Below are 26,305 nucleotides of genomic sequence, written 5' to 3'. Positions count from 1 at the left end.
GCTTCCTCCTCCGGTCGTTAGCTCTAGCTAGAGGCCCTCCTCGGCTAGCTTTAGCTCGCTGGTGCAGCGCCGAGAGACGCCACTTAGCCTCGCTGTTACACAACGTTAGCCTCCTCCCGCGCCGTAAGACCGGGCTGTCTGCTAGCTTGCACTCGCCTACACAACGAGCCTTAGACGCGGCCCTGCCTTGTTAGCCTGACGCCGAAAGACGCGAGCTAACTCGCCGCTACGCTCCGCGCCGCTGAATACACATCACCGACGCGGCCCAGCTTTGTTTACTTGCCGCCGAAAGACGTTGGTTTACTCGCCGCCGAAGTTACTCTCCGCCTCCGGCCTTTTACACGCTCCCGCGGTAAAAACCGGAGTGCATCTTCCAGGCCATCGCCGAAAGACGAGGCCCCTCCACTGGGCTTATTAGTGTAAACAATAACCCACTTGACCCACGTGACGACCCGCGGATAGTGACCACGGTCCTAGTAGTTACTGAAGTAACTCTGGTTGTAGTACTTTCCCTGCTAGGTTACGAAAGTAACCCAGGTTCTAGTAATTTCTCTGCTATTTTTGAGTGCTCTGTGTAAACTCCACTCTAACTAGCAAGAGCCTGTGGTTGGTTTGTTTTCTCTGCTATCTTGAGTGTTTGTGAAAACTCCACTCTAGTTAACATGGATACTGACAAGAACCCAGCATCCACTAGCGCCAAGGCTAGTAGCTTAGCAGCTACTCCACAGAGGGTCTGTCTCCACAGGTCATGCTCCAACCTTCTGGCTGTAGATGACCTCCACACAAGCTGTGCCTTTGCCTGGACTTCTTCGCCAGGCCATCCTTGCTCCTGGCTTCTGTCCATGCTGTCTTCCCCTTTCCTTCCGGCGGAAGCAGAGGCGTCTTCAGCGGGTTGAGGTCCGCATCGGCCACGGCGATGCCAACTTGGACGACCTGGGTTTTGATCTGAGAACACATTCTCCACTCTGACCCAGCGCCCCAATACAGGGGCTCGTCCTAAGCCTACATCCACCGCCACCGGACAGGCAGCAGCCTGCACCTGGAGCCAGGGGGATGGGCACAACTACGCTCCGGCTAAGAAGGTACCTAAGCCCGCTGAAAAAACGGGCTCCAACCTTATAACTTAAAAGAGAAGTGCTTCTACAATATCTTGGACTGCGGGTTCCTTCTTCAAGCTACACCAACACCCAAGATGGCCTGCAGGGGTGACAACAGCTCTAGTTGACTCGCCGCCGAAGCTACTCTCCGCCTCCGGCCTTTTACACGCTCCCGCAGTAAAAAAACGGAGCGCAATTTGCCAGGCCATCGCCAAGAGACGAGGCCTCACCACTGGGCTTATTAGTGTAAACAATAACCTACGTGACAACACGCAGACAGTGACTACGGTCCTAGTAGTTACGAAAGTAACTCTAGTTCTAGTACTCTCCCTGCTAGGTTACGAAAGTAACCCAGGTTCTAGTAATTTCTCTGCTATTTTTGAGTGCTCTGTGTAAACTCCACTCTAACTAGCAAGAGCCTGCGGGTGGTTTGTTTTCTCTGCTATCTTGAGTGTTTGTGAAAACTCCACTCTAGTTGGCATGGATACTAACAAGAACCCAGCCCCCACCGCCTCGTCCTCTCTCTCCAGACCCCTCAACCTTGACGCGTCTCGGAGACACCATGACGAGTCCTTCCTGGGCTCCTCCCCTGCCAAGAAGGCGGCTCGGACCGCCAACAACAAGCTCCACACGCTCTTCACCACACTGGTAAACAGACCTGTGGAGCCAGACCCAAGACATCAGCCAGGCCTCGCCGGCTGGCTCTTGGTGCTGCTCTCCCTCCAGCGGGATCTCGTCAGCCCACCAACGAGGCTCCTTCGAGCCGGGTGGTTGCGACAACGGGATGTCGGATGCAGTCCTAGGCCTCCACCGACGACTACCGCTACTACTACCTCACGCAGCGGCCAAAGGCACGAGTCTCACTCGACGTGGTTCCCCAGCGACCCTCGACTACCGACTGCTTCCCTCAACATTACAGGTATGTACATTGTGAAGCTAGGTTTGTTTAGCTTTTAGCTAACCTTTTCGAGGTCGGGAGTAGCAACCTCGTCGGATGGCCGATGCCACCCTAGCTGCTTAGCATTCTAGATAGGCTGTTTTCAAGGTGGATGACGGACAACGAGCTCCTCCAAGAGCTCCCTCCGTGGACGTGAGGGACAAACGTCCCCCATGCCCCGCTGACCAACGCCGCCGCCCTCCAGCAGCCGCGCCGCCGCCCTCCACGGGGGAGACGCACCCTGACGTCTTCCCCCATCAAACCCGCCTCAGGGCTTGCGCTGGGCGTAGTAGTCTCGGACTGCACTCCCAAGCCGCCCCACAAGAGGTTGAGGCTCATGGCACGGGTTCCCGCCATGTCCGGGCCCATGGCCCTGTGCGACCACGCGCTCCCCTGGCGATGGAGAACCCCCTTGCGCGTCGCCTGACACAGTGGGAACTGTGCGGAGCGTCTTCTTGGGTTCTCCGCTCCATAGCGAGAGGTTACAGGCTCCGGTTCGCTATGAGGCCCCCTGCATTCGGAGAAGCCCTCTACTCCGAGGCACACGGCGAAGCGGGTCAGATTCTCCAGCAGGAGATCAACTCTGTCCTGTTTCTGTAATGAAGGCTTTGCCCAAAAAACAGAAACAACAACAATATCGGGGGGGCATGAGCTCGCTGTGGAGGGAAACCCCTGGGTTTCCCGACACAATGAGACGGGACCTATTTCCGGTGCCGAGTGCACCCGTTTCGACGGGCACACTCGTCACGAGCCGGACGGGTCATGCCCAATTTTTCTCTCGTCCAGGGAGCTCCACTGCCACAGTGGAGGCTCCCATGGCCACAGAGAACCCTCTGGCTCGATGCCGACCGCAGTGGGAACTGTGCGGAGCATCCCCCTGGGTCCTACGCACCATAGCGAAGGGCTACAGGCTCCAGTTTGCTATGAGACCACCCGCTTTCGCAGAAGTCCTCTTCTCCGAAGCTCGTGGGCAAGCGGCAGAAGTGCTCCAGACAGAGATTCAGTCCCTGCTGGAGAAGAAGGCCGTCAGAGAGGTACCATTGACTCAGAGTCGCAGCGGTTTTTACTCCCGCTACTTCCTGGTCAAGAAAAAAGGGGGGGGGCTACGTCCGATACTGGACCTACGGGCTCTCAATCGGTACCTCAAGACCTTCAACTTCAAAATGCTGACGGCCAAGTCCCTCGTACGTTCCATACGTCCAAACGACTGGTTCACGTCAATAGACCTGAAAGACGCCTATTTTCATATTCCCATTTACCCACCTCACAGGAAATTCCTGAGGTTCGGTTTCAAGGGGAGAGTGTACGAGTACACTGTCCTCCCCTTTTGGGATGTCCCTGAGCCCCAGGGTCTTTGTGAAATGCACCGAGGCAGCGATTGCCCCGCTGCGGCGTCTGGGTCTCCGCGTAGCGAGCTACATCGACGATTGGCTATTAAGCGCGGACTCTGCATGAGAGGCGATGCGGAACACCACTCAAGTGGTGCTCCACATGACCTCCCTGGGGTTCACCATCAATCACGAGAAGAGTGTTCTGGTACCCACAAGGTCGATAGACTTCATAGGCATAGCACTGGATTCAGTCTCCTACACGGCTCGACTGAGCCAAGCGAGGATGGACGCTTTCCTACAGTGCGTGACGCTGTTCAGGACGGGACAGAGGGTCCCCTTCCGAACCTGCCTAAGGATGGCCGGGCTCATGGCGTTGGCCATCTCCCTAGTACGGCTGGGCAGGCTATACATGAGACCTTTCCAGAGATGGATAAGGTCCCTAGGTGTGCCCACCAGGTGCCTGTCACGGCGAGTGACGGTATCTGCAGGCTGTGTACTCGCCCTGAAGTGGTGGTCGAACAGAGGTGTCCTGGTGGAGGGTGTTCCCCTGGGACAGACCCTTACCAGGAAGATCGTCACCACGGACGCCAGCATGTCGGGGTGGGGGGCCACCCACGACGGCAGGACGGCCAGAGGAGTGTGGCACGGAGCCATGAGGCATGCACACATCAACTATCTGGAGCTCCTGGCGGTCTTCCTTGCCCTGCGGCACTTCAAACCGTTTATCCAGGGGTGTCACGTTCTGGTTCGAACCGACAACACCATGACAATGTGCTATATCAACAAGCAGGGAGGGCTCAAATCCCTGCGCCTGCACACGTTGGCACACAGGCTACTGACATGGTGCCACGAGCATCTGCTGTCGATCACGGCCTGCCATGTCCCAGGACTCCTGAACACAGGAGCCGACCTGTTGTCCAGAGGCCCACTCCGCTACCACGAGTGGTCGCTGCACAAGGAAGTAGCAGCTCAGATATGGGCCAGATACGGCACGCCGGTGGCGGACCTGTTCGCGTCGGAAGAGAACACGAAGTGTCAGTACTTCTTCTCCCTGACAGGGTCCCCGTCTCTGGGCATGGATGCGTTGGCGCACCCTTGGCCGAGGGGCCTGCTTTATGCATTCCCTCCTCTGCCCCTGATCCCCCCCGCCCTGGCCAGGGTGAGGACTCAGGGCCTATGCATGCTACTGGTGGCCCCGGCTTGGGGTCTTGGAGGTCGGACATAGTCCCACTCCTGTACGACCAGCCCTGGCAGCTCCCGCTGCGGAGGGACCTGCTCACCCAAGCGGGGCAGGATATCTTCCATCCACGTCCACAGGACCTGGACCTCTGGGTTTGGCCCGTGAGGGGCTGAACCTGGATGCCGAATGCCTGCCCCCGAACGTCATCACGACGATTCTAGGGGCGAGAGCCCCGTCTACTAGACAACGATACAACACGGCCTGGACCGTGTTCGAACGTTGGTGTGCGGCCAGACCTGTACGGGTTATCCCGTTTCAGGCTTCGGTGAGGCACATTCTGACCTTCTTGCAGGAATTCCTGGACAGAGGTCTAGGCCAATCCTCTGTGAAGGTCAACCTGGCGGCCATTTCGGCGTGCCACGTGGGGGTAGACGGCAAGACAGTAGGTGAGAACCTGCTAGTCCGTCGTTTCATGGCGGGCGTTAGGCGAGCCTTTCCAGTTTCCAGATCTCTGGTCCCATCATGGGACCTGACTCTGGTACTGGACGCCCTCTCACAGGGCCCCTTCGAGCCACTGGGGACAGTGGACTTGAAGTTCCTCACACTAAAGACTGCTCTGCTGGTCGCTTTGACGACTGCGAAGCGAGCCAGCGACATACATGCGCTTTCGGTCAACCCGAGCTGCATGAGATTCAGCGGGAACGACTCTAGAGTCTCTATTAGGCCGAGCCTCGCGTTCTTGCCTAAGAATTTCCCCTCTGGCTGCGCCCCGGTCGATCTGATGGCATTTCACCCGCCACCTTTCTCCTCTGTGGAGGAGAGGAGGTTGAATTGCCTATGCCCGGTCAGAGCGCTGAGACACTATGTGGACAGAACTGCTCCTTTCAGGAATGGGGATCAATTGTTCGTGTCATGGGGTTCCCAAAGTAAGGGAAAACCGATAACGAAGGTAAGACTTTCACAGTGGATTGTGGAAGCCATTCGTTTGGCATATGCCGAGAGAGGAGTGGAGCCCCCAGGGGGCTTGAGGGCTCACTCTACTAGGGGTATGTCTGCATCCTGGGCGCTCACTAAGGGTGTCCCCATTCAGGATGTTTGTACGGCGGCGAGCTGGTCGCCCCCCTCGACTTTCGCCGAATAACTTGGATGTGGTGCCGTCTGCAATGGCTCATGCCGTTTTAGACGTCGCTTCCTGGGTTGGCCGTCACGGGTAAAAAGCCTGTGACGTTGGTTGGGACTTGTTCAACTGGTAGGTAGCTATACGGGAGTTTATATTTCCCCATAGGGCGATTCACTGAGTGAAGGAGTTTAAAATAACTATAGGTTACTTTAGTAACCCCAGTTATTTAAACGACTGAGCGAGGTGAATCGCCCGAAAGACTACCCTTCTGACTTAACTAAGCAGAAGCCAATCTGGTTAACATGGAATGACCCGTGTGGCATGAGTGGAACGTTATCACCCCGGTGGGAGGGGTGATCATGCCATGGGCGGGTAGAAGTCCCGACCAATGAAATTGTTCGTGAAGTATATGGTTTAATTCTGTGTGTTCATGCCAGAGATGGCACTCCCCATAGGGCGATTCACCTCGCTCAGTCGTTTAAATAACTGGGGTTACTAAAGTAACCTATAGTTTCCTCTACCGTGTTGTGGATGGGGGAGGTGGGAGTCTACTGTGTACCGTGTTCCGAAAAATTATAGCCTATACATTTAGTTCATAAATGTTCAAAAATGTATCAGGATGACACATTACACTATAGTCATTAATTACCCCGCGCAAACATCAAAGCACCTGTGTTTGTTTGGCCCCATACCGTGTCTGCTCACTGGAGGAAGTGGACAGAATGAAGTCTGTTCTAATCTGGTGGGGAAACCGGTGACATTTGACTAAATTCACGTTTTCTGCCATTAAAAGTCAAATGGATATGAAATTAGAGGACAATTAGCTGACCCAAAGTTAATTATCGGGCGAGCACAAGGCAAGCGTTACAACATTTTGACGCTGCACAAAGGGCGGGGCTCAGACATACGGGAGATTACATCTACACACTCCGTTAAGCGCAATAAAAGTCTAATAAAAGCCAATGAGTAATTATTAATGGACAGACATCCGACACCAATGGCCGGGAAATATTTGCGTGTGCGGCGTGCGCGTGTCATTGCTAGCAACCCAGGACTTTCCCCACAGAGAGACCGAGTCATTCACTACCACTCCGCGGCGCTTGCTAATGTTGCCGTGCCACTGTGTGTGTGTGTGTGGAGAGAGGAGACTGCTTGCATTGATCAGCTCAGCTTCACGTCATGTCACGTCATGTCACCCACGGCGTCCCTCCGAGGCTCAGTGCTCGGTCCCCCTCCTCGTCACAATTTGCCGTCACGGCCTCCGCTTCCACCGTTAACCCATTCTGACCTGAGATCAGATTCATACGAGGTTTTCCACTGGACACACACTGGTCCGATTAACCCATTCTGACCTGAGATCAGATTCTAAAAAAAGTCAGTCGTTCTTCGATTTTTCAAAAATAGCAGACCTACAAGCTCGTAGCGCGCCACTCGGTGGCGCGCTACGAGCTTGTAGATCTGCTATTTTTCAATAGCTAAAGCATGACATGAGGACAAAATGGGTTCCCGTTCAGAATGGGTTAAGCCACAACCGTTCTGTATCTAACCTCCACAACCATTACTGCCGTCACACACACCGACGTCAAAACATGGACGCGAAGTAACCTGCGGTAAAGTAAAACTGCAATCGTTCTCAAAATTTGGCCCAGACTCCCCTCACCAGCTCCACTCCGTGACTTCTCCCTCCATATTGACGGCTCCATTGTCAACGCCCCCTCCACCCAAGTTTAACAACCTCGATGTCATCCTGGACCCCCGCCATCTCCTTCCAGTATGTGTCAACCAAACCGCTAAAAACTAAAACGTCACCTCTGTAACATTGGCCCCGCCTGCGTCCCATCCTATCACACACACGCCCGCCGCTGAGACACTTTTTGTTTGTTTACCATTCACTTAGTTTTGTCTTTAACTTTTTAAATAGTTTCTATTCCTAAAAGTTTTTTTTTTCTTCTATTTGTCCTGCAAAGTGACGTCGAGTACCTTAAAAAGCGCTATATAAATCATATGCAATATTATGTTATTGCGACCACAGGTCACATTTACGAAATCGCGCATTTCCCGTCAGTGTGTTGTTTGGATGGTCACGCCTTGTGACATCACGTGACAATATCAGGGATGGAGATCCCTGATGTCATCAATATTAAGCCCATATATGGAGATCCCCGATGCAGATAAGTAGGGATGTGTTCACTATCCTCTATTAAGGATAAAAAGCCTCCAGTGTTGAAATCAGTCCAATAAGTCCACATTTATCCTGCTCTCAAACCACCGAATACCAGCCAGTGTTTTATTCAACGTGTCTATTTCCAATTAACTTGAGAGGGGCTTTTAAATTATATGACGCAATCATTTGGGAATCCATTTTAATCTTCTCTTCTCTGACTATTCTTATCACATTCTGGGCGGGAACCCCCTTTTGGTGTTAGCATTATGTTATGCTTTAGCTCAGGGGTGGCCATTACGTCGATCGCGGTCGACCAGTCGATCGCAAGCGCTGCGCAAGTAGACCGCTTGGCCCTGACATGAAAAAAAAAAAAAAAAAAACAACCCTCGAGTCGCCTCGGGCAGGCGGCGGCGGCTTTAAAACCCCCCACAATGCAGTGCCTTGTTTTCAAGTGTGGGGAACGTCGGGTCTGTTATGTTGTAAAACAAACAAATTAAAATGATATCTGTCCATCATTGTTCATATAGCAAGATGCGCGCGGCAAAGAAGCCTAAAACAAATCACTTCCATGCAGAGTGGGAAGAAGATTATTTTTTCACGATGTCACATTCCAAGTCCAACTGCGTTTGCCTTACTCGAGCCCATCGCTACATTCATGTGCTTCCCATTCAGAAGCTGATGTTGATTCCATTGCCTCGAAAATAGCAACACTTTTTAACGTGAACTCTTCTGCGTTGGAGAATGAGATCATGGCACTGCAGGCTGACATACAGTTAAAGTTGCGCGCCCGCGATGGAGAGTTTTGGAACTTGCTCGTGAAGGAAAAGTATCCAAACATCAGGACTTGTGCAGCCTCGCTTCACAGCGTTATTTGGCTCCACATATTTATGTGAATCAGCGTTTTCCCACATGAAGATAATTAAGTCCAAATATCGTTCCACGTTGACGGACGATCATTTGGAGGCCTGTTTAAGACTAGCTGTCAGCAGTGACTGTCCGGATTACGCAGCGCTGACGGACTCCATTCAGTGCAAGGCTGAAAGCAGTCATCTGATTAAAGGGATAGTTCAGATTTTTTTAATTTAAATTGTATGAAATACTTTCCATTAATATAGTGGTTGCAACTGTAGGCATATGAATTGATTGCCAGAGTCCTGTGGTAGGAGTTCTGCTCTGGTTGAGTTCAGTGCATTATTCCTTCATGTGATTGTGATACTTTTATTATTTGTAACATTTTATGAGCAATATGTTATTACAAATTGAAATTGATTGACGTTATTACAAAGAGTAACTTTAACAAAATAAAGGTGGTAAATAAATAGAATAGAATTGATTGATTGAAACAGTCCTAATGCCTTAATGTTATTTATTTTGAGTATTTTAAGCAATGGGATAATATTTTTTTGGTTGGTAGATCACCTTGAGCTGGCAATTTTAAAAGTAGACCTCAAGTCAAAAAAGTGTGGGCACCCCTGCTTTAGCTATTGAAAAATAGCAGATCTACAAGCTCGTGGCGCGCTACGAGCTTGTAGGTCTGCTATTTTTGAAAAATCGAAGAACGACTGACATAGAAACATAGCTTTTTTCAGAAAACTGTCAGGATGTAGAAGACATTTTTTTAGAATCTGATCTCAGGTCAGAATGGGTTATTCCATATAGCACCATTTATAACATTGTAGTGTTATTGGAACAATGGTATAATTGTATGGTGTAGGCATAGGTAACATGAGTTTAAAATGATGTAGTTTAATAACCACGTCTCTAAACGTTTGATGGTCAAAATGGTATTCCACAAAGCGGGATTAGAAAGTTGACCAGTTAATTGTGAAAAAGTGTGCCGGCGATAGTGCCATGAATCTATAAAGAAAAAAGACAGAATCTTCAATAGTGGGTGAAAAAAAAAAACCAATATGTGGTTAGCATGTAGCCATATAGGATTCTTGAAATGCAGTAGTTATAGAATGTCAAAATAAATTCAGAAATAGAGTATGTATACCCCTGGCCCTGATGTGACCAAATGTGATCTGTGATATGAAATGCACGCAAGGGTCCCTTCCTGGCACACGGACCCCAATTTACTCGACCTCAGCCCCTAATGTATTCACGTCTCGGTGATACCCCGAGCTGTTCGGTTGTACTCATTTCATTAGGGGATGTGAATCAAGGTGAAATGACTTAATGCTGTACGTGGTTGAAATGTGTAATCCAACGGTTGTTTTAACTGTGGTTAGTCAAGCTGAAAGTATTTCCAGGAGAAAAAGACTATTTTTATTCAAATATCCATATCTTAACTGTCCAAGGATGTTTAGCCAAGACTGGCTCAATCATTAGCAGTGTTTTGCTAGTTACTGAAAATTCCAATTGTATGTTGAAAGAAGTCATCTTTCAACATCAAATTCCAAAGTCTCCAGGTGAGATACGGTTATACGTTAATGCCGCTAAAATATTAAGTTTGCGTTTAATTCTCTCATGCATCTATTGACACAACCTTAAAAAACAACTGCTCAGTCCTAAAATCTGACTCCCAATTTACTTGCGATAAGAGGTTTTATAATATGCAAATTGCGGTCGCCATTTCTTTGGCGTTGCCAAACGGCATCCATGTTTAATATAATCCATCTCGGGACTCGGGAGAGATGCAAGCTGTACATCCTAGCCTCCCTCTGGCCTCGCTAAGTGATGTCAAAGTTAACCCATTCTGACCCGAGATCAGATTCTAAAAATGTCTTCTACATCCTGACAGTTTCCTGAAAAAGCTATGTTTCCTATGTCAATCGTTCTTTGATTTTTCAAAAATAGCAGACCTACAAGCTCGTAGCGCGCCACTGAGTGGCGCGCTACGAGCTTGTAGATCTGCTATTTTCCAATAGCTAAGGCATAACATAATGCCAACGCCAAAAGGGGTTCCCGTTCAGAATGAGTTAATCATTGCTCAAAAGAAAAGCGCTACAGGGAGTCCGTAGCATGTCATTTCCTAATGCCATTCATGACACAAGAGGGCCCCCCAGGAGAAAGATCTGGGGGACCCGTTCCCCAACGTGGTCCCCCCTTTTTAGTAGGTTGTCTTAGTAGGTTTCTCACACCGTTCCGTCTCTCACACACAGCGACACTCGCGGGGCCAGTCGCCTGTGGGGAGAGGTCACTTCCAAATGTCAGCCTATGACACTGTGTGACACAGGCACTCTTTCAAATCCCTCCCTCGAGGAGGGGATTGAAAGACCACTAATGAGGACAGTTAATGTTTCTGTCAGCTTGTCAACCGGTCTGTCACTCTGGCTTCTACTTCCACCCACCTAGTACTCACAGTACTGAAGATTTAAAAGGCATGGCAATTCCAAAGAGAGTGTATATCACCTCTATTAAGGAAATGAGCACAGCCAGCGGGTATAATGGAACAATGCAAACATGCTTTGGAAAAAAATAAATTATTAAGTTCTTAATATCATTGTTTGAGTTGCAACTCCTGTACTGCAGTCCGATACGAGATGTCACCCCGTTGAGAAATTTAAAAAAAAATGCCCCCCCCCCTCCTCTTCCTCAAGACAGCACTTAACCTTGGGCTGTGACGTTTTTGCTCCTTTAGTTTGACTGAATTTAAAATGTGATTCAGAGAGCTGTGTGCCCGTCCATACCAATGCAGTGTTTGTCTCTGCTCTCTCAATAGCACCACTTCTGTTAGACCACTTCAATGCACACAGCAAGACAGAGTGAGAGAGAGAGAGAGAGAGAGAGAGACTGAAACAAATAAGACTGGGTGGAGAGAAATGGAAGGAAGAGAGAAGAAAGACAAGAGGTGGAGAACGTGTTGCATCGCAAGTAGAACACAGAAATTCATTTTCCCCCTTAAGCCTCAAGAGTCAACAGCTCCGACCCTTCAGACGGACAAGCCGAATATCAACAGGGCTCTCCATTTGAGAAAAAGAGCCTGACAAGAGGCCGCCATGTGGCACCAGAATGCCCAACGACGTCTATACGGTATGATGCTAGTACCTCAATCAGCTTGTTGGCGTGCTCGCGGAACACCTGCGCGTACTCCTTGACTTCCTTCTCGTTGCCGTTCTTGGCGGCTTCGATGAGGACCAGGAGGGGAACGTTGGTCTCCAGGAACGAGTCCGAGACGTGGTCCATGACGGCTTTACGCAGCTGTGTGGAGAGGGAAACGATTAAGGCAATGTTGAAATTGTGCGTCTGAGAGTGTGAGCGTGAGAGCGTGGGAGAGAGAGTCCTATGGATACAGGTTTTAGTCTATAATGTATACAGGACCCATTCTTTTAGATCGATAATGTATACAGGCATCATCCACAAAGTAAACAGAAGATACCACCATCCCCAGGGTTCGTTTTTGAGTGGTGCAACCACTCCTCAAGAAACAGCAATGTCCGTGTTCACCTATGTGCCGGTTAATGAGCACCAGTATGACTATTAGTACCAGTAGGGGCGCTGTTGTGCAAGAAACAGAGTGATAGTGCTGCACTGTTGCTCGCGAGAGAGCGCGAGAGAGAGAGAGAGAGAGGGGGGGGGGGGGAGGAGAGTTGCACCACTCAGTTCACGGGTGTGATTTCTTTTTTAAACTCAGCATGTCAAGGGTTAAGCAGACACTGGGGTTTCTTGCCATATGGACTGCTGAATTATATAAGGGCAGGCTGCTATTCTCAATTAATCTATACGATTCCAATGTTCCTATAATGAGCAGAATTAGAACGTCAGTCTACTTAAAGACAATGGTTCGAGGAGCTGCACAATGCATGCCATTCGCACCAAGCCAAACACACTCGAGTTTGATTAACACGTCGCACAGGGAATCAAGACTGGATTGCAATAACATAACAATCTCTATAATCAGTAACGTCTATCAAATATGTTAATGATGGTCAAATGCCTCAGTGCGGCGGCACTTTAAGAGATTGTGATTGTGTTATGCAATCAGACTGATTCGACTACAAATTTCAGTCACACACACACACAGCTCCTTCCCAACATTATATTGTGTTAAAGTTCATTTTCTTCCCCGATATAATTCAAAAAGTGTAACTTTCATATATTCTCAATTCATTGTGCATAAAGTGAAGTATTTAAAACCTATATTTTTGTTTTAATCTCGACGATTATGACATACAGCTCATGAAAATCCAAAAAATCCTATCTCAGCATATTTTACGAGACCACTAAAAAAATGTCTACCATCTGAAAAGTATATTAATGTGTGCAGTCAATACTTGGTCTGGGCTACTTTTGAATAGCCTGGTTAATAAACCAGACTGAATCAACTTTTGAACACATTATTTCATCAATGGGGCGTGGCATGGATGTGATCAGCCTGTGTCACGGTTGAGGTGTTATGGAAGCCCAGGTTTGCTTTGACAACAGCCATAAATCCATTTGTATTGTTGAGTCTCATGTCTCACACCTTCCTCTTGACAATACAACCTAGATTCTCTGCGGGGTTCAGGTCAGGCCAGTTGGCTGGTAGCAAGCACATTAACCCATTTTGGTGTTAGCATTATGCTAGCTATTGAAAAATAGCAGATCTACAAGCTCATACGAGCTTGTAGATCTGCTATTTTTGAAAAATCGTTCAAATGTGCCTCAAATCTTTCAGAAAATGGTCATGATTTTATTGCATTTCGACGTCAGGCCTGAACGGGTCAATACCATGGTCAGTACACCAGTTACTAGTAGTTTTGGCACTGCGGGCAGGTGCCAAATCGAGCTGGAAGGGAGAATTAGCATCTCCATGGAGCTTGTCAACATACTGAAGCACAATGTACTCATTTTACAGCACTGTGTGGTTCTGTACATTGACAAGCTTTATGTTGATCTGCCTTTTCCAGCAGCACTTGGCACATTGCCCACAGAGCCAAAACAACCAACAACGGGGGCGTTCCACGCACCATTGATGAAATACATTTGTTCAAAAATAGCCCAGGCCAAGTATTAACTACATACATGAATATACTTCTCAGATGGTCGACGTGTTTCGATTACCGGTGGTCTTTGAGATGAGATTGTCATGAGCCGTTTGCCATAATCATCAAGATTAAAACAGAAATAGGTTTTAAATACTTCACTTTATGCACAATGAATTGAGAATAGTTTCAACTATATCAATTCTTAGTCAGGGACAGGCCTAGCAGTTAGCCAGTAGCCACACTTAAAAACAAGATATTTTTACATTAATGGCCGAGCGCATTAAAACTCTATGGGGTCTTATGTCTGCTAGTATTAACCTTCCCGTGGACAGGGGAAGGGAGTGGGGTTAGTTTTAACCTTCCCGTAGACAGGGGAAGGGAGTGGGGTTTAGTATTAACCTTCCCGTAGACAGGGGAAGGGAGTGGGGTTTAGTATTAACCTTCCCGTAGACAGGGGAAGGGAGTGGGGTTAGTATTAACCTTCCCATAGACAGGGGAAGGGAGTGGGGTTGGTTTTAACCTTCCCGTAGACAGGGGAAGGGAGTGGGGTTTAGTATTAACCTTCCCGTAGACGGGGAAGAGAGTGGGGTTTAGTATTAAACTTCCCATAGACAGGGGAAGGGAGTGGGGTTGGTTTTAACCTTCCCGTAGACAGGGGAAGGGAGTGGGGTTGGTTTCGAACAGATGGACATAAGAATGAGACAAACCTGCCGGCGAAGGTCCCTGGTTTTCTTGGTCATCCTGTCAATGGCGTCGTTGAGGGTATCACTCCTGTCCTTCCTGCCAGCCTGAAATGAGAGACGAGAAAGAAGTGTTGAGTGGGTGGCGTTCTGTCAACTTAACTTCCCTTTAGTTTAGAACACAGAGTAAATATTGTAGACATTCACAACGCTTGTGTGTCATGATGGAGATTAGCTTCGTTTGTTTTTCCTTCTCAAAAACAATTATCGTGCTATTTGCCTGCTTCCTTCAGTGCAGTTCAATTCCTTTGAGTGAACAGGCCAATTATTTTTATCCGACAGGTGGGGGGGGGGATGCAGCGTGTGGAAGAAACACGTTATTCCAACCAGTCCCTTCCCCCTGGGTGACCAGGGGGAGGCAGTATAGAGTCCCTAGATTACACAGGGAGAACATATCCACACAGAAAGGCCCTTTTGCCAACCCCACCTAGGGTATGTGTAGTAGAGATCCACGCCCCCCCAGCAGGAATCAAACCTTCTAGCTGTGAGGAGACACTCGACAGCGCTGTGATGCAGATTTGTGTATGAAATAGGGCTCAACTCTATCCCAGAAATGTACACACCGACAGCATTTCAAATCAACACATTTTTGAGTGGTGCCAACCACTCCAAGGAACAGCAATGTCCGCCCATGTGTCGTCCCACCAATGTATAGTATTGATGAGCACGAGTATGACCGAGTACCAGTAGGGGCGCTGTTTGCCAGAAACAGAGAGAGAGAGAGAGAGTATTAGTGCTGCACTGTTGCCTGCTAACAACAGTCCATTATGTATCTCTTAACAGATGTTTTAGTTCCAACCTGTTTGCACTGGATCCCCACATAACACAGGTACTAATGTTATAATGAGCCCAAGTCCCAGCAGTGAGATTACATTTAGGCTGACAAATGAAAACCGTTAGGCTAAAATAAACATGGGACATGAAATCTATCTGTCTACTTAAAAGAGCACAATAGCGTAAATGGTGCATTTTTATATAGCGCCTTTATCCAAGGCGCTTTACATTGTGCATTACAGTCACCCATTCATACACCGATTGCGGCCTGAAGCCATGCAAGGCACCAACCAGCACATCGGGAGCAATTAGAGGTTCAGTGTCTTGCCCCAAGGACACTTCGACACGTAGCCAGGAGGAGCCGGGATTCGAACCGCCGACCCATGGATCATTGGACGACCTCTTAGAGCCACAGTCGCATACAGGACAATGCTAGGCCAATAGGGTACTTTTGCTCTCAACTAGGGCGAGGAGTTGGTATAGGAGGAAGATGACACAAATTGTATATTATTCAAGATAAAGTCGTGTAGCATATCCCGACATTTCCTACTGCGTCATGTTTATTATGTTATGAGTTTTACAGTAGCCTAAATTGAGAATCAAATGCTTTTCACGTTGGCTTGATAATTCATTATTGATGATTTGCTTTGATGTCACAAAGTTGATACATGACAGCCGAGTGATTATGATTCAGATATCTCCCCCCCCACACACAATTCCTGCCTCTCGGTGGTCTTCTGTGGTGGGAGCTGCATCAAACACCGCCCCAGAAACATGGCTCTACATGGCCAACACCATTAATTATGTACACATGGTTCACACTAGTACTGTTCCCCCTACAAGAAGTAGACAGCAGTTCAATCATAGTCCCCCACACACACACACACACCTCCTGTCAGAGAAAGAGTAACGTGTAAATTGTTTAGGAAGGATGGGAAGAGAAACACGAGAGGAGACAATCAAATCAGAGGGGGAAAAAAAAGGAGAAGGGCGGTGGTGGTAATGCCAGTGCCATCACAACACGGTCTGAAATACTGCCCAATATGGTGCAGACATGGCCGCCACCACCAACCTCTAGCCATTGAAGGACTGGGGAAGGGGGGGGGGGGGGTGCTGTAACACATGGTTAGAGGCCTAGAGAGCTCCTTCGGTACTAATCCTCTGATTTCTTGCTGGTTGGATGCAGTGCTATGTGGGCTCACTCTAGTCCACTCGGCTTTCTCTCTCTAGCCTATGTCATTCATGGTTTGCCTGCGTTTCATTTCATTTTCACGGCAGAGGTTTTCTTCAGGTGCTTATTATTATTATTGTTATTATTACGGTTAGGGCTTCCCCTGTAGCATGTTATAATTAAGCAATATTACACGAGAGGGTGTGGGTTAACGTGATTATTGCCACGACAGGGATGCGGTCATGGGAATAAGACGAAGTAGAGTTCCGCAAGCGTCACTGAAGTGGCAATAATCACGTTAAACAACACCCTCAAGTGTAATATTGCAATTATACCACAGTTACCCTTATAAGAAAATCGCTGAAAGAATATATATTTTTTTAATGACAGATGTAGTCACTACGACCACAAACTATCTAGCCTAGCCACCGAGTTTGCTAGCGCTCTGGGAGAACAGAGCAGCTGAATTCTTTGTTTTGATTAGGTGGTGAACGGTGCTGGTTCAACCCACGGCTAGAAGGCTGTTTCAACCAATCGGATTGCTTCCTCGAAACGACCTGTGGTAGAACACCAGATAGTCTCTCACTCTCTCTCTGGCTTCTTACGGGAGAATTTAGGATGGCCTCTTTTCGACTGTACCACCAGCAGGGGTTGACACTAGGGTCTCGTTGGGAAAGTTGCAGGTCATGTTCTACTTTGCCCACCAGGTCTTGCACCAAAATGAAAACCGTCCATTATAAAAAATGATTAAGTGGGTAGGTAGGTGTAGTGTTTTCGAACATTTTGAAATGGGTCTGAAAGGGAGTGTCCAATATGCTAAATGTTTGAGACAAAACGGTCCTTTTCTTTTCTCTTTTCGACAGATAAGTCCCGGTGTTCTCCCTCTTACACTCTGCAGACAAGTCCTGGTGGGATTTAAGGACCTATATGTGGAGGATGGGCAGCCGCATGCGACAGTCAAGTCCACTGGAAAGTCACCGCCAGATGCATTGTGCCATATCTCACTCAAAGACTATGATTATATAATTACATTCAGGAGGGGGGGAATATGGTTCTTTGTTTTCATGTTTTGGTACTCAAAAAACAAAAACATTAACCCATTTAGGCCTGCCGTCGGGAAAAAAAAGTTTGCTCTGAAAGTATCTATATATTTAAAGATTTGCGACGCATTCTCACGACAAAAAACACTCCGTGGCGCACTATGGCTATGAGCTTGTAGATCTGCTATTTTTCAAACGCTAAAGCATAACATAATGATTAGTTAAAACACCAAAAGAGGTTCCCGCCCAGAATGGGTTAAAAAAAGAAAATGTTTTGCTCGGACGAACTCGAGGCTTAATTTAAACAGAAACGTTCAACGTGTACTTCCAACAACAAATTGGTTCAAAACATGGCGTGCTGTAAATATCTTTGCACAAGAAAGTAGCTCGGAAGACTACTACAACTCGCGGTCCTGCAGACTGCTGCTAGCAAGGCTGTGGAGTCTTAAAATTAACTCCAATAGGAATACACCCTTCCATTCAATATTTCATGAAGGCCAGCAGCTCTCCATTCCCCTCCAGAAAGAAATGCAAATAAGTTATTCTTAGAGTGAAACTCTGAAGAACACAATGAGTCAACCGTCTCTAGGTGGAATTTCTTTGCACGACTTGGAAAATTACCGTGGTTATATTAACGAATAATTCTCACTTTTCTTTTTAAAGATTTCAGCGCCAAAGCCTGTAACGTATTCTCGTTACCATGAGGCTTTAAAAGCAGCTGCTCATACACATCACATGCTTATGCTCAAAAATTAAAAAGCACTGCACTCAGAACATGTGAATTATGGATAGATACCTACCAGACTATGTTCGCATTTCTATATCATACAGTAACCGGCTCCTTGTTTGAGACGAAAGGCATTGCAGTCCCCCCCCCCCCCCCCACCCACTCATGAAAAGACCATTTTGCTTTAATAATTTTTACGTTGTTTATGTAGCTTGTCTATGTATATGTATACAGCAGACACGGAGGCAGCTGTGAGGCAAAGGCTGAGATTTACAGCCATGGTTAATTTCAACAGTGAGCTGCCGCAACACGTTGGAGATATCAATATTCTGATGGTGACGAGCCAGGAGGGGAGGTGGTGGGGGCTGTGGGTGGGTAGAGAGAGGCACACAAGCACTGTGTACGAGGCAGAGAGCAAGTGAGTGTGTGTGTGTGTGTGTGTGTGTGTGAGAGTGGAGGGAGGGAAAGGGAAAAGAGAGAGTGAGAGAGAGAGAGAGAGAGAGAGAGAGAGAGAGAGAGAAACTGTGCTTATCCCATTTTGGCCGGGAACCCCTTTTGGTGTTAGCATCATGCTATGCTTTAGCAATTGAAAAATAGCAGATCTACAAGCTCATAGCGCGCCACCGAGTGGCGCGCTACGAGCTTGTAGGTCTGCCATTTTTGAAAAATCGGAGAACGACAGACATAAAAACAGCTTTAGCTTTTTTTCAGAAAACCGTCATGACGTAGAAGACTTTTTTTTTTAAGAATCTGATCTGGGGTCAGAATGGGTTATGATCGACGCCAGGCTGCCACCACTCTGTAGCAGAGAGTGGCTGCAACAAAGAGCACAGAATAACATCGGCGGCTCTCCTCCGCTCTGCTATTTTCTCTTCCCCTCTGCGTCTCTGGTATAGGAGACGAGGAGGGCTCCGTGGCACTGTGCTGCTGCAGAGGCTATGCTGAGGCTGATCTGGCGACGCGAGCAGCGAGCGGGGGTCTCTCTGTGCTGCCATCAACAAGTTAAGGGGTTTAAGGACCCCCGGTCATGAAGCGGAGGGGGGGGGACGGGACGGCTTTGATCTTCAATTAACCAATTGAGCTGACGACATTGCAGTGGAGAGAGAAAACGGAGGGAGTGAGAAAAAAAGGAAGGAGGGGAAGGAGGGGGGTCTCGACGCCGAGGTCGTTTGGGATGCAACTGATCAACTTCGAGAATTAAGGATTCCTTGGAGAAGGGGAAGAGAGGGGAAAAAAAACGATGTATTCTTTTCTTTAATCTTGGATTAAAGAGAAGGGGACAAAAAGGAGGAACAAGAAAAAGGAATAACAACATCTCGGGACATGGAATTTAGGATTTCGTTTCAGTCGGGAGGGCTCATGAGCGTTGCTTTATTTCAGAAGAGCCCGGTTCCTTTTGTGTTTACTCAAAAGGGTTTTTCCCCACTGGATCTTTGTTCCATCCGGCTGCTCCAAGAGTCTGCGGAAAAGGACAGTTGAATGCAGCCTCCGATGTGCACAAAAGAATGGGTAAGTTATACCCTCTTCATTTGGTTCGGGTCTGGACCTGAATAGGGAATAAGAGAGAGTGGAGGGGAGGGAGGCTGAAGACTACGAGGGCTATTGAGAGAGACGTCTATTTTGTTCCAATTGTCCATGATGTTTTTATACCCTCGCCAACACCCAAGTTAAGAATGTCTGAATTCGTAACGGAAAAGCGCATAACCTCTAAACCGACCGAATCGATCACTCGATCATAGATATTCATCAAATAAACTCTGATGAACTCGGGGGGGGGGAAAAGGACACGGCAAATCGAGGGTTAACGCATGACAAATATGAAAACGGTAGGCAATGACGGGAATGACAGCAACCCGCATGAACATCAAATGCAATGGCATGTGATTGAACACGATAAGCTGGTCAAACTACATATTTTTTAGCTTTTAATTGAACATACGGTGCATATTTAACGGTGACCCTTCAATTATGCACGTTAACACAAAATATATATATATATATATATTAATATATTATACACATGCTTATGACGCATGAGAGAAGTTGTAAATGGGATACAAGTCATATAAAAAAGGTGTGTTTATGAGGGAGGGGGGTGAGAGAGAGCGACCGACTGAAAAAAAGAAAGAGCAATTGCTCATAAATAGAAAACCGAAAAAAAAAGAAAAAAAAAAAGAAACGAGCCACGCATCAGCAAATAAGTGTTCTGCAGAGAGATTAGCTTTCCCGCCCCACCAGTTAATTTTCTTTATCTTTGAACCCCCCTTCCCCCCCCCCCACACACACACACACACACACACACACACTCACAGGTTTCCATTCAAGGTGGCCATTGGTGGGAAGTGCACCAGTGGCAGTGTGTCTGTGTGCGATCGGCATGCTGCTGATGTGCCCGCCGCCGCCCGCGGCGTGCACGACGTGCCCCCAGAAGTGCCGCTGCGAGGACCTGCAGTTCTACTGCGACACGCAGGGGCTCCGGGCGCCCCCCGACGGCGTGGACAAGGGCGCCCTGGGGCTCTCGCTGCGCCACAACAGCATCACCGACCTGAGCCCCGACCAGTTCTACGGCTTCGGCCAGCTCACCTGGCTCCACCTGGACCACAACCAGATCACCGCCGTGCAGGAGGACGCCTTCCAGGGGCTCTACAAGCTCAAGGACCTCAACCTGAGCTCCAACCGCATCGCCCGGCTGCCCAACACCACCTTCATCCACCTCATCAACCTCCAGATCCTGGACCTGTCCTTCAACCAGATGACGGCGCTGGAGCCCGAGCTGTTCCACGGACTGCGGAAGCTCCAGATCCTCCACCTGCGCTCCAACTCGCTCCGCACCACGCCCGTGCGGGCCTTCTGGGACTGCCGCAGCCTGGAGTACCTGGGCCTGAGCAACAACCGCCTCCGGAGCCTGGCGCGGAACGGCTTCGCGGGGCTCATCAAGCTCCGGGAGCTCCATTTGGAGCACAATCAGCTGACCAAGATCAACTTGGCCCACTTCCCGCGCCTGGTCACGCTCCAGTTTCTGTACCTGCAGTGGAATAAGATCAGCAACCTGACGTGCGGCATGGAGTGGACCTGGGCCACGCTGGAGAAGCTGGACCTCACGGGGAACGAGATCCGCGTGCTCACGGCCGACGTGTTCGAGACGCTGCCCAACATCAAGGTCCTGCTGCTGGATAACAACAAGCTGAGCAGCCTGGACGCCCAGGTCACGGACACGTGGCAGGCGCTGGGCACCGTGGGGCTCTCCAGCAACCTCTGGGAATGTACCAAACGGATCTGCTCGCTGGCCACTTGGCTGAGCACCTTCAAGGGCCGGTGGGAACACTCCATCCTCTGCCACAGCCCCGAGTACGCCCAGGGCGAGGAGATACTGGACGCCGTGTACGGATTCCAGCTTTGCCAGAATTTTTCCGCGCCGCCGGCCGTCGTCGTCGTACAGACCGCCGTCACGTCGACCATGACGGACGCTACGGCGATGACCGCAGAGGTCACCGGCTCCCCGTTTGGAATTATGACGCCCACGCAGGACTACGCCGAGGATTTTGGGAGCTTTACCACGGTCGCCGCCGGCGCTGCCGCGACGTCGACGACGACGACTCAGACCCCGCGCGCCGCCGCTCCGACGGCGGCGACAACCACCGCCTCGCTCAACGAGGAGGCGGCGGTCACGGACGACTTCTCCGAGACGGACAACACGGCGCTCACACACAGAGTCATCATGGGGACCATGGCGCTGCTCTTTTCCTTCTTTCTCATCATTTTCGTGGTGTACATTTCACGGAGGTGCTGCCCTCCCACGCTGCGCCGGATCCGCCACTGCTCGGCCATTCAGAACCGCCGGCAGATGAGGACCCAGCAGCGGCAGCCCATGGCGGACCTGGCCACGCAGGTGCCCTATAACGAGTACGAGCCCAGCCACGAGGAGGGGGCGCTCGTCATCATCAACGGCTACGGGCAGTGCAAGTGTCAGCAACTGCCTTATAAAGAGTGTGAAGTATGAACTCCTATTTATTCCTATATATAGAAGCTTATGGTTTTGTCCATTTGACCATTTCAGATGATACAGGGTTTCTTTTTGATTTTTTCTTTCCGGTTTATATGAGAAATCATGATTTCTACGAGTGAGCTTCGCGGATATGTGAGAGCTGTTGACAGGACTGATGGGGAGGATTTGACAGTTGAGGGACGACGTAGAGATATTCACAAATTTATTTTTCTATGAATGCAAGGTTGTTCTTATCAGGCAGGGGCAATCATTTTGAATGGGTAAAAATTGTAAACTGTGAGATTTGTCACATTGTCACTATATTCTGCAGCACAGAGTAAATATTTATCAAAAAATGTCCTCTGCTAAAGGAACATTAATTATTAGTGGAGAAATCTGATTAAAATGTATGTCTTGTTTCCTGTTAAAAAGTAAACAAGCAAGTATCTGATGAAGTTTATAAGATGCACCATAGACACTGTAGCCCAATCACAATCACTTTTGGACAAATTGGATATTATATCAAATGTTTTGTTTTAGTTTCGAATTAAGATGCTTTGAGAGTAATATAAACTTGAATATCACACACGATCTGAACTACAAGTGAAAGTTAAAATGTCAATATTGTTTGGTAATCATGTTATAAATAAAGAAAATCCTCTGCTGATGAGAGCAGGGCCCTGAAGTTCTGTTCACTAAAAACCCACCATGATTTGATTTAATTAGGCCAAACCACTTTCCATCAAATGAATAACCCAAGTACTGTTCATGTATGGTTGATGTCCAGCATACCACAATGTCTGGACGTCTTCCTCACCCCTGAGACCTAAGATAAATTCAAACTAACTTTCAGCACTGTCACACATGAAGACACGGTGCGTTGGTTTCCTCAGCTCTGAATTGCCATACACACTGTGACAGCATATTTATGACGGCTCAACTTAGTAAGCACTGTTAACTCGCTCAGCAACCTATCAACATAACAACCCAAAGGTAAGAAACATTTGTAAGCGAGAAGGGCACCGACTAAAATGGATAATGAAAAAAGCCAAGACAAGTTTTGATCTAAAAATAAACCTTTTTCCCCAGGAGCACCAGGCACCGGAGCAGCCTCTTTACTGCATAGACTCTAATCAGGTCTGACAGGCTCAAGATTGAACCAATTAAGGCCAGGCAAAAAGAATCTGATATTCTGTCACCCACACCATTGATCCAGCCGAGATTTAGCTTCGCCAGCCGCTCGGAAATAGTTCTAGCAAGAAACATCCTCTCCACAACACGGGCACCGGGCAAGAGCAATCTACCTTTTGTTTCACAATCTCATTCTTGTCAGAGAGGGCGTCACGTTGACATATGCCTTTGGTTGGAAAAGGACAGTCCGACGGGTTGGGAGCATCAGCAGTGTAAAGTTAAACTGTGGTAGCCCCCCCCCCCCCCCCCCCCCCCGCCCCCCCAGGGAGCAAATGCGCTCCTGTGATAAGCAAACACAGGGAAGGCTGGGTCAGACACATTTGTATGCAGCAGGGAGAGGATGTGCATTAGCATCAGACTACTAAAGCCGCCGCTGCTGCTGCAGCTCCGCAGTTCTTTGTGTTGGGGTCCGCGGGCGGTGGTGGTGGTGGGGGGGCAGGGTGAAAAGGGAGAGGAAACGAGGGGAATTGATGGGACGACGGACGGAGGGAGAGAGAGGGGCAAGCCGTGGGGTAATGTCCTGGCTTATATAGAAGCCAATGAGCGTCCTTCCGGCCAATTAATGGTATTCCATAAGGCCAAGGCAAGTCGGGGGAAGAAGGGGAGAAAAGGAATGACGAATATTGACAGGCAAGCACCGTGGGCTTTTGAAATGCAGAGACTTTAAACATCACATTGACAAAGTACACGCGACAACACTCATTTCACTACTTGCCAGCAGATACATTAAGGTAATACAACTGAAAACTATAATAATAATAATAAATAATAATAATAAAGGGTAAAGGTAAAAATCACTGAGTGGAGCATTTGGAATGTGGCACGAGTGTAGAGTTTGCTTACATTTTATGAAACAGTGAGCACTGCCAAGTCATCTACAAGAACGGAGACTGCTGGGATCTGCCTGACTACACAGAATTAGGATGCATCGCATAGACTGGTGTCTTGGAGAGTGTGTGGCTCTAAGTATCTTCTGTAGCATCATCTGTGGTGAACATCTTTCCTTCATGCGGAATTCTGCGTGGATTTCAATTTGAAAGCAAACATCTATTGTATTGTTAATTGTTAATGCATCTCACTACATATTCCCCAAAAATGACAACTTCCACGCTAACCAGTCTGAAGGGTACTGGCAAACCTCTGTGGAATGACATCAGACAAGGCTTTAAAAAAAGGGGGTGAAATGTGGAGGGCTGGTGGTAGCTATTCAAAGTGTAGCAGTTCAGTTGCAGTCGAAGCGTTCCAACCACACTATGAAAACATGTTTCAGTGTAAATCCAAAGCAGCAGTTCTACATCTTGTTTGAATTCAAGAACAAAAAATATATATGCTATTAATCGACCAAGGCCAAGCACTTTCACATCGTCTGCCATTTTGTTTTCCTATACAGCTTTGCACAGTTTTTACTATTGCCCTTCCAAACTGTCTTGCATGTTCAACAGTCAAAAAACTGATTTGAAATTTTTATTAATGTCATTCAGAAAACATTGTGGAGATGCCTTCGTTCCTGAAAATGGCAAGAATGGGGATGGTATGTGGAATTTCGTTTTCCTTTTTCTAAATCGTTCTGTCAATCATTTTGACATCTCACTGTTTAAGATAAGGCTTGTACTAAGTGACTGAGAAATCCACACAATTTGCATCCCTTTGCACTCCGGCTTTCTGTCCACTGTTTTTGGTTCCTCTTGTCATACTTTAGCCCTGCTCCCCACCCTGCCTAACAAGAAAAAAAAAAAAGAAAAAAAAGATTGACAAAGAGAATCCTTTCTCTTACCCAACTTCTTTGTGCAAAATGAATGCTTTTCTCTTCCCTGTTCCTTTTGTATTGTAATATGTACAATTTCATATCTGTATAGTGGCTAAGATGTGGCAAAATGGAAAAAAAAATATCTCCCCCCCCCCCTTAAAACATATATTTTTTAAATAAAATGGTTACACTATATCGAGTGTTTATTAACTGATGGATGCTCCTGCCTCTGTTTGGTCCTTTGAATCATTGCCAATTATGTAAACGAAGTAATTGTCAATTGGTTGAACCGAACTTCTGGTGAACTCGATACTGATAAGATATGTACTGTTACTACCCGAGGTATGCATTACCTCATGACCTTATACTTCAAATGTTGATAATCGGTTTATGCCGAGTACTGAGGAATTAAGGGGATTAATTGCTTGTTTCGCTTCTAATTGTAATGTCAACAGAGCGAATACTAATCATAAGGGGCAAGGCTATTTAATTACCTGGTACAACCCGTTTCCTTGGTTTACCCAACGCTCAGTTTTTAATTGAAAATTAAAGGTTCTACACTATCTCAGCTTCACCAATAATACCTAGTCTAAACCAGGGACACTAGAATTCCATAAAATGCACAAACCAAATGTTTTGGGGATGCCTATTTAGAGCAAATAATTCATTATGAATTCAGCTCAGGCACTTTCCTGGCTTCAGAGAACCAATATTATATACGGCCTCAATAATTCCCATCAAACGTTGGGCATTTCTGAGAGACATCGCAAGCCAGGAAAAAAGCTGGAACAGGACGAATACAAAAAATGATTGACGGTAGTTTAAAATTATCTAAATTCTAAACCACTGACTCACAATTTAAACAAAAACGGAAATAAGAATTACATCGCACTCCTCTCAAAATGTGCATATACAACACTGCCCCAATTCGAATACAGAGGTCTGTAAAATGTCCATGCAGCACCAGCAAAAAAACGGAACCGCAAACATACAATTGGCATTCTGCTCACAAGACAAACCGTTTTGCCATTTCATCCAAATCCACACTAGTCCAAAGAGGACAATCGTGTAGGCTCTACAGCTGCCTTTAATTAACTACCTAAAGACCATCTATTCTACTGTATTACTATCAGCCGTCCAACCCGACACTTAGGACTTTATGCTAAATGTTTCATTTCCATGCCCTGGCAAA

General features: G+C 47.8%; 2 protein-coding genes across 2 annotated transcripts in view; one reads left to right on the top strand and one right to left on the bottom strand.

Moving 5' to 3' along the window:
* The window catches only part of ctnna1 (catenin (cadherin-associated protein), alpha 1), a 148,866-nt gene that overhangs the window by 66,465 nt on the left and 56,096 nt on the right, over positions 1-26,305 (bottom strand). Inside the window, exons 8-9 of the mRNA XM_080774023.1 lie at positions 14,446-14,526; positions 11,820-11,972 (exon numbers count right to left, since the gene is read on the bottom strand). Of these exons, the coding sequence (XP_080630149.1) occupies positions 11,820-11,972; positions 14,446-14,526 (234 nt within the window). The remainder of the gene's footprint in view (positions 1-11,819; positions 11,973-14,445; positions 14,527-26,305) is intronic.
* Positions 19,361-22,982, top strand: lrrtm2 (leucine rich repeat transmembrane neuronal 2). The gene is made up of 2 exons (XM_080774024.1): positions 19,361-19,699; positions 20,503-22,982. Exons 1-2 carry the CDS (start codon positions 19,696-19,698, stop codon positions 22,188-22,190), a joined length of 1,692 nt encoding a protein of 563 aa, XP_080630150.1. The 5' UTR covers positions 19,361-19,695; the 3' UTR covers positions 22,191-22,982.

The sequence above is a fragment of the Protomyctophum bolini genome (assembly GCF_963924005.1).
Source record: "Protomyctophum bolini genome assembly, chromosome: 10".
In the NCBI taxonomy this organism is placed as follows: domain Eukaryota; kingdom Metazoa; phylum Chordata; class Actinopteri; order Myctophiformes; family Myctophidae; genus Protomyctophum; species Protomyctophum bolini.
The sequence above is the reverse complement of the archived record's forward strand: the minus strand, read 5'-3'. Positions and strand labels throughout refer to the sequence as shown.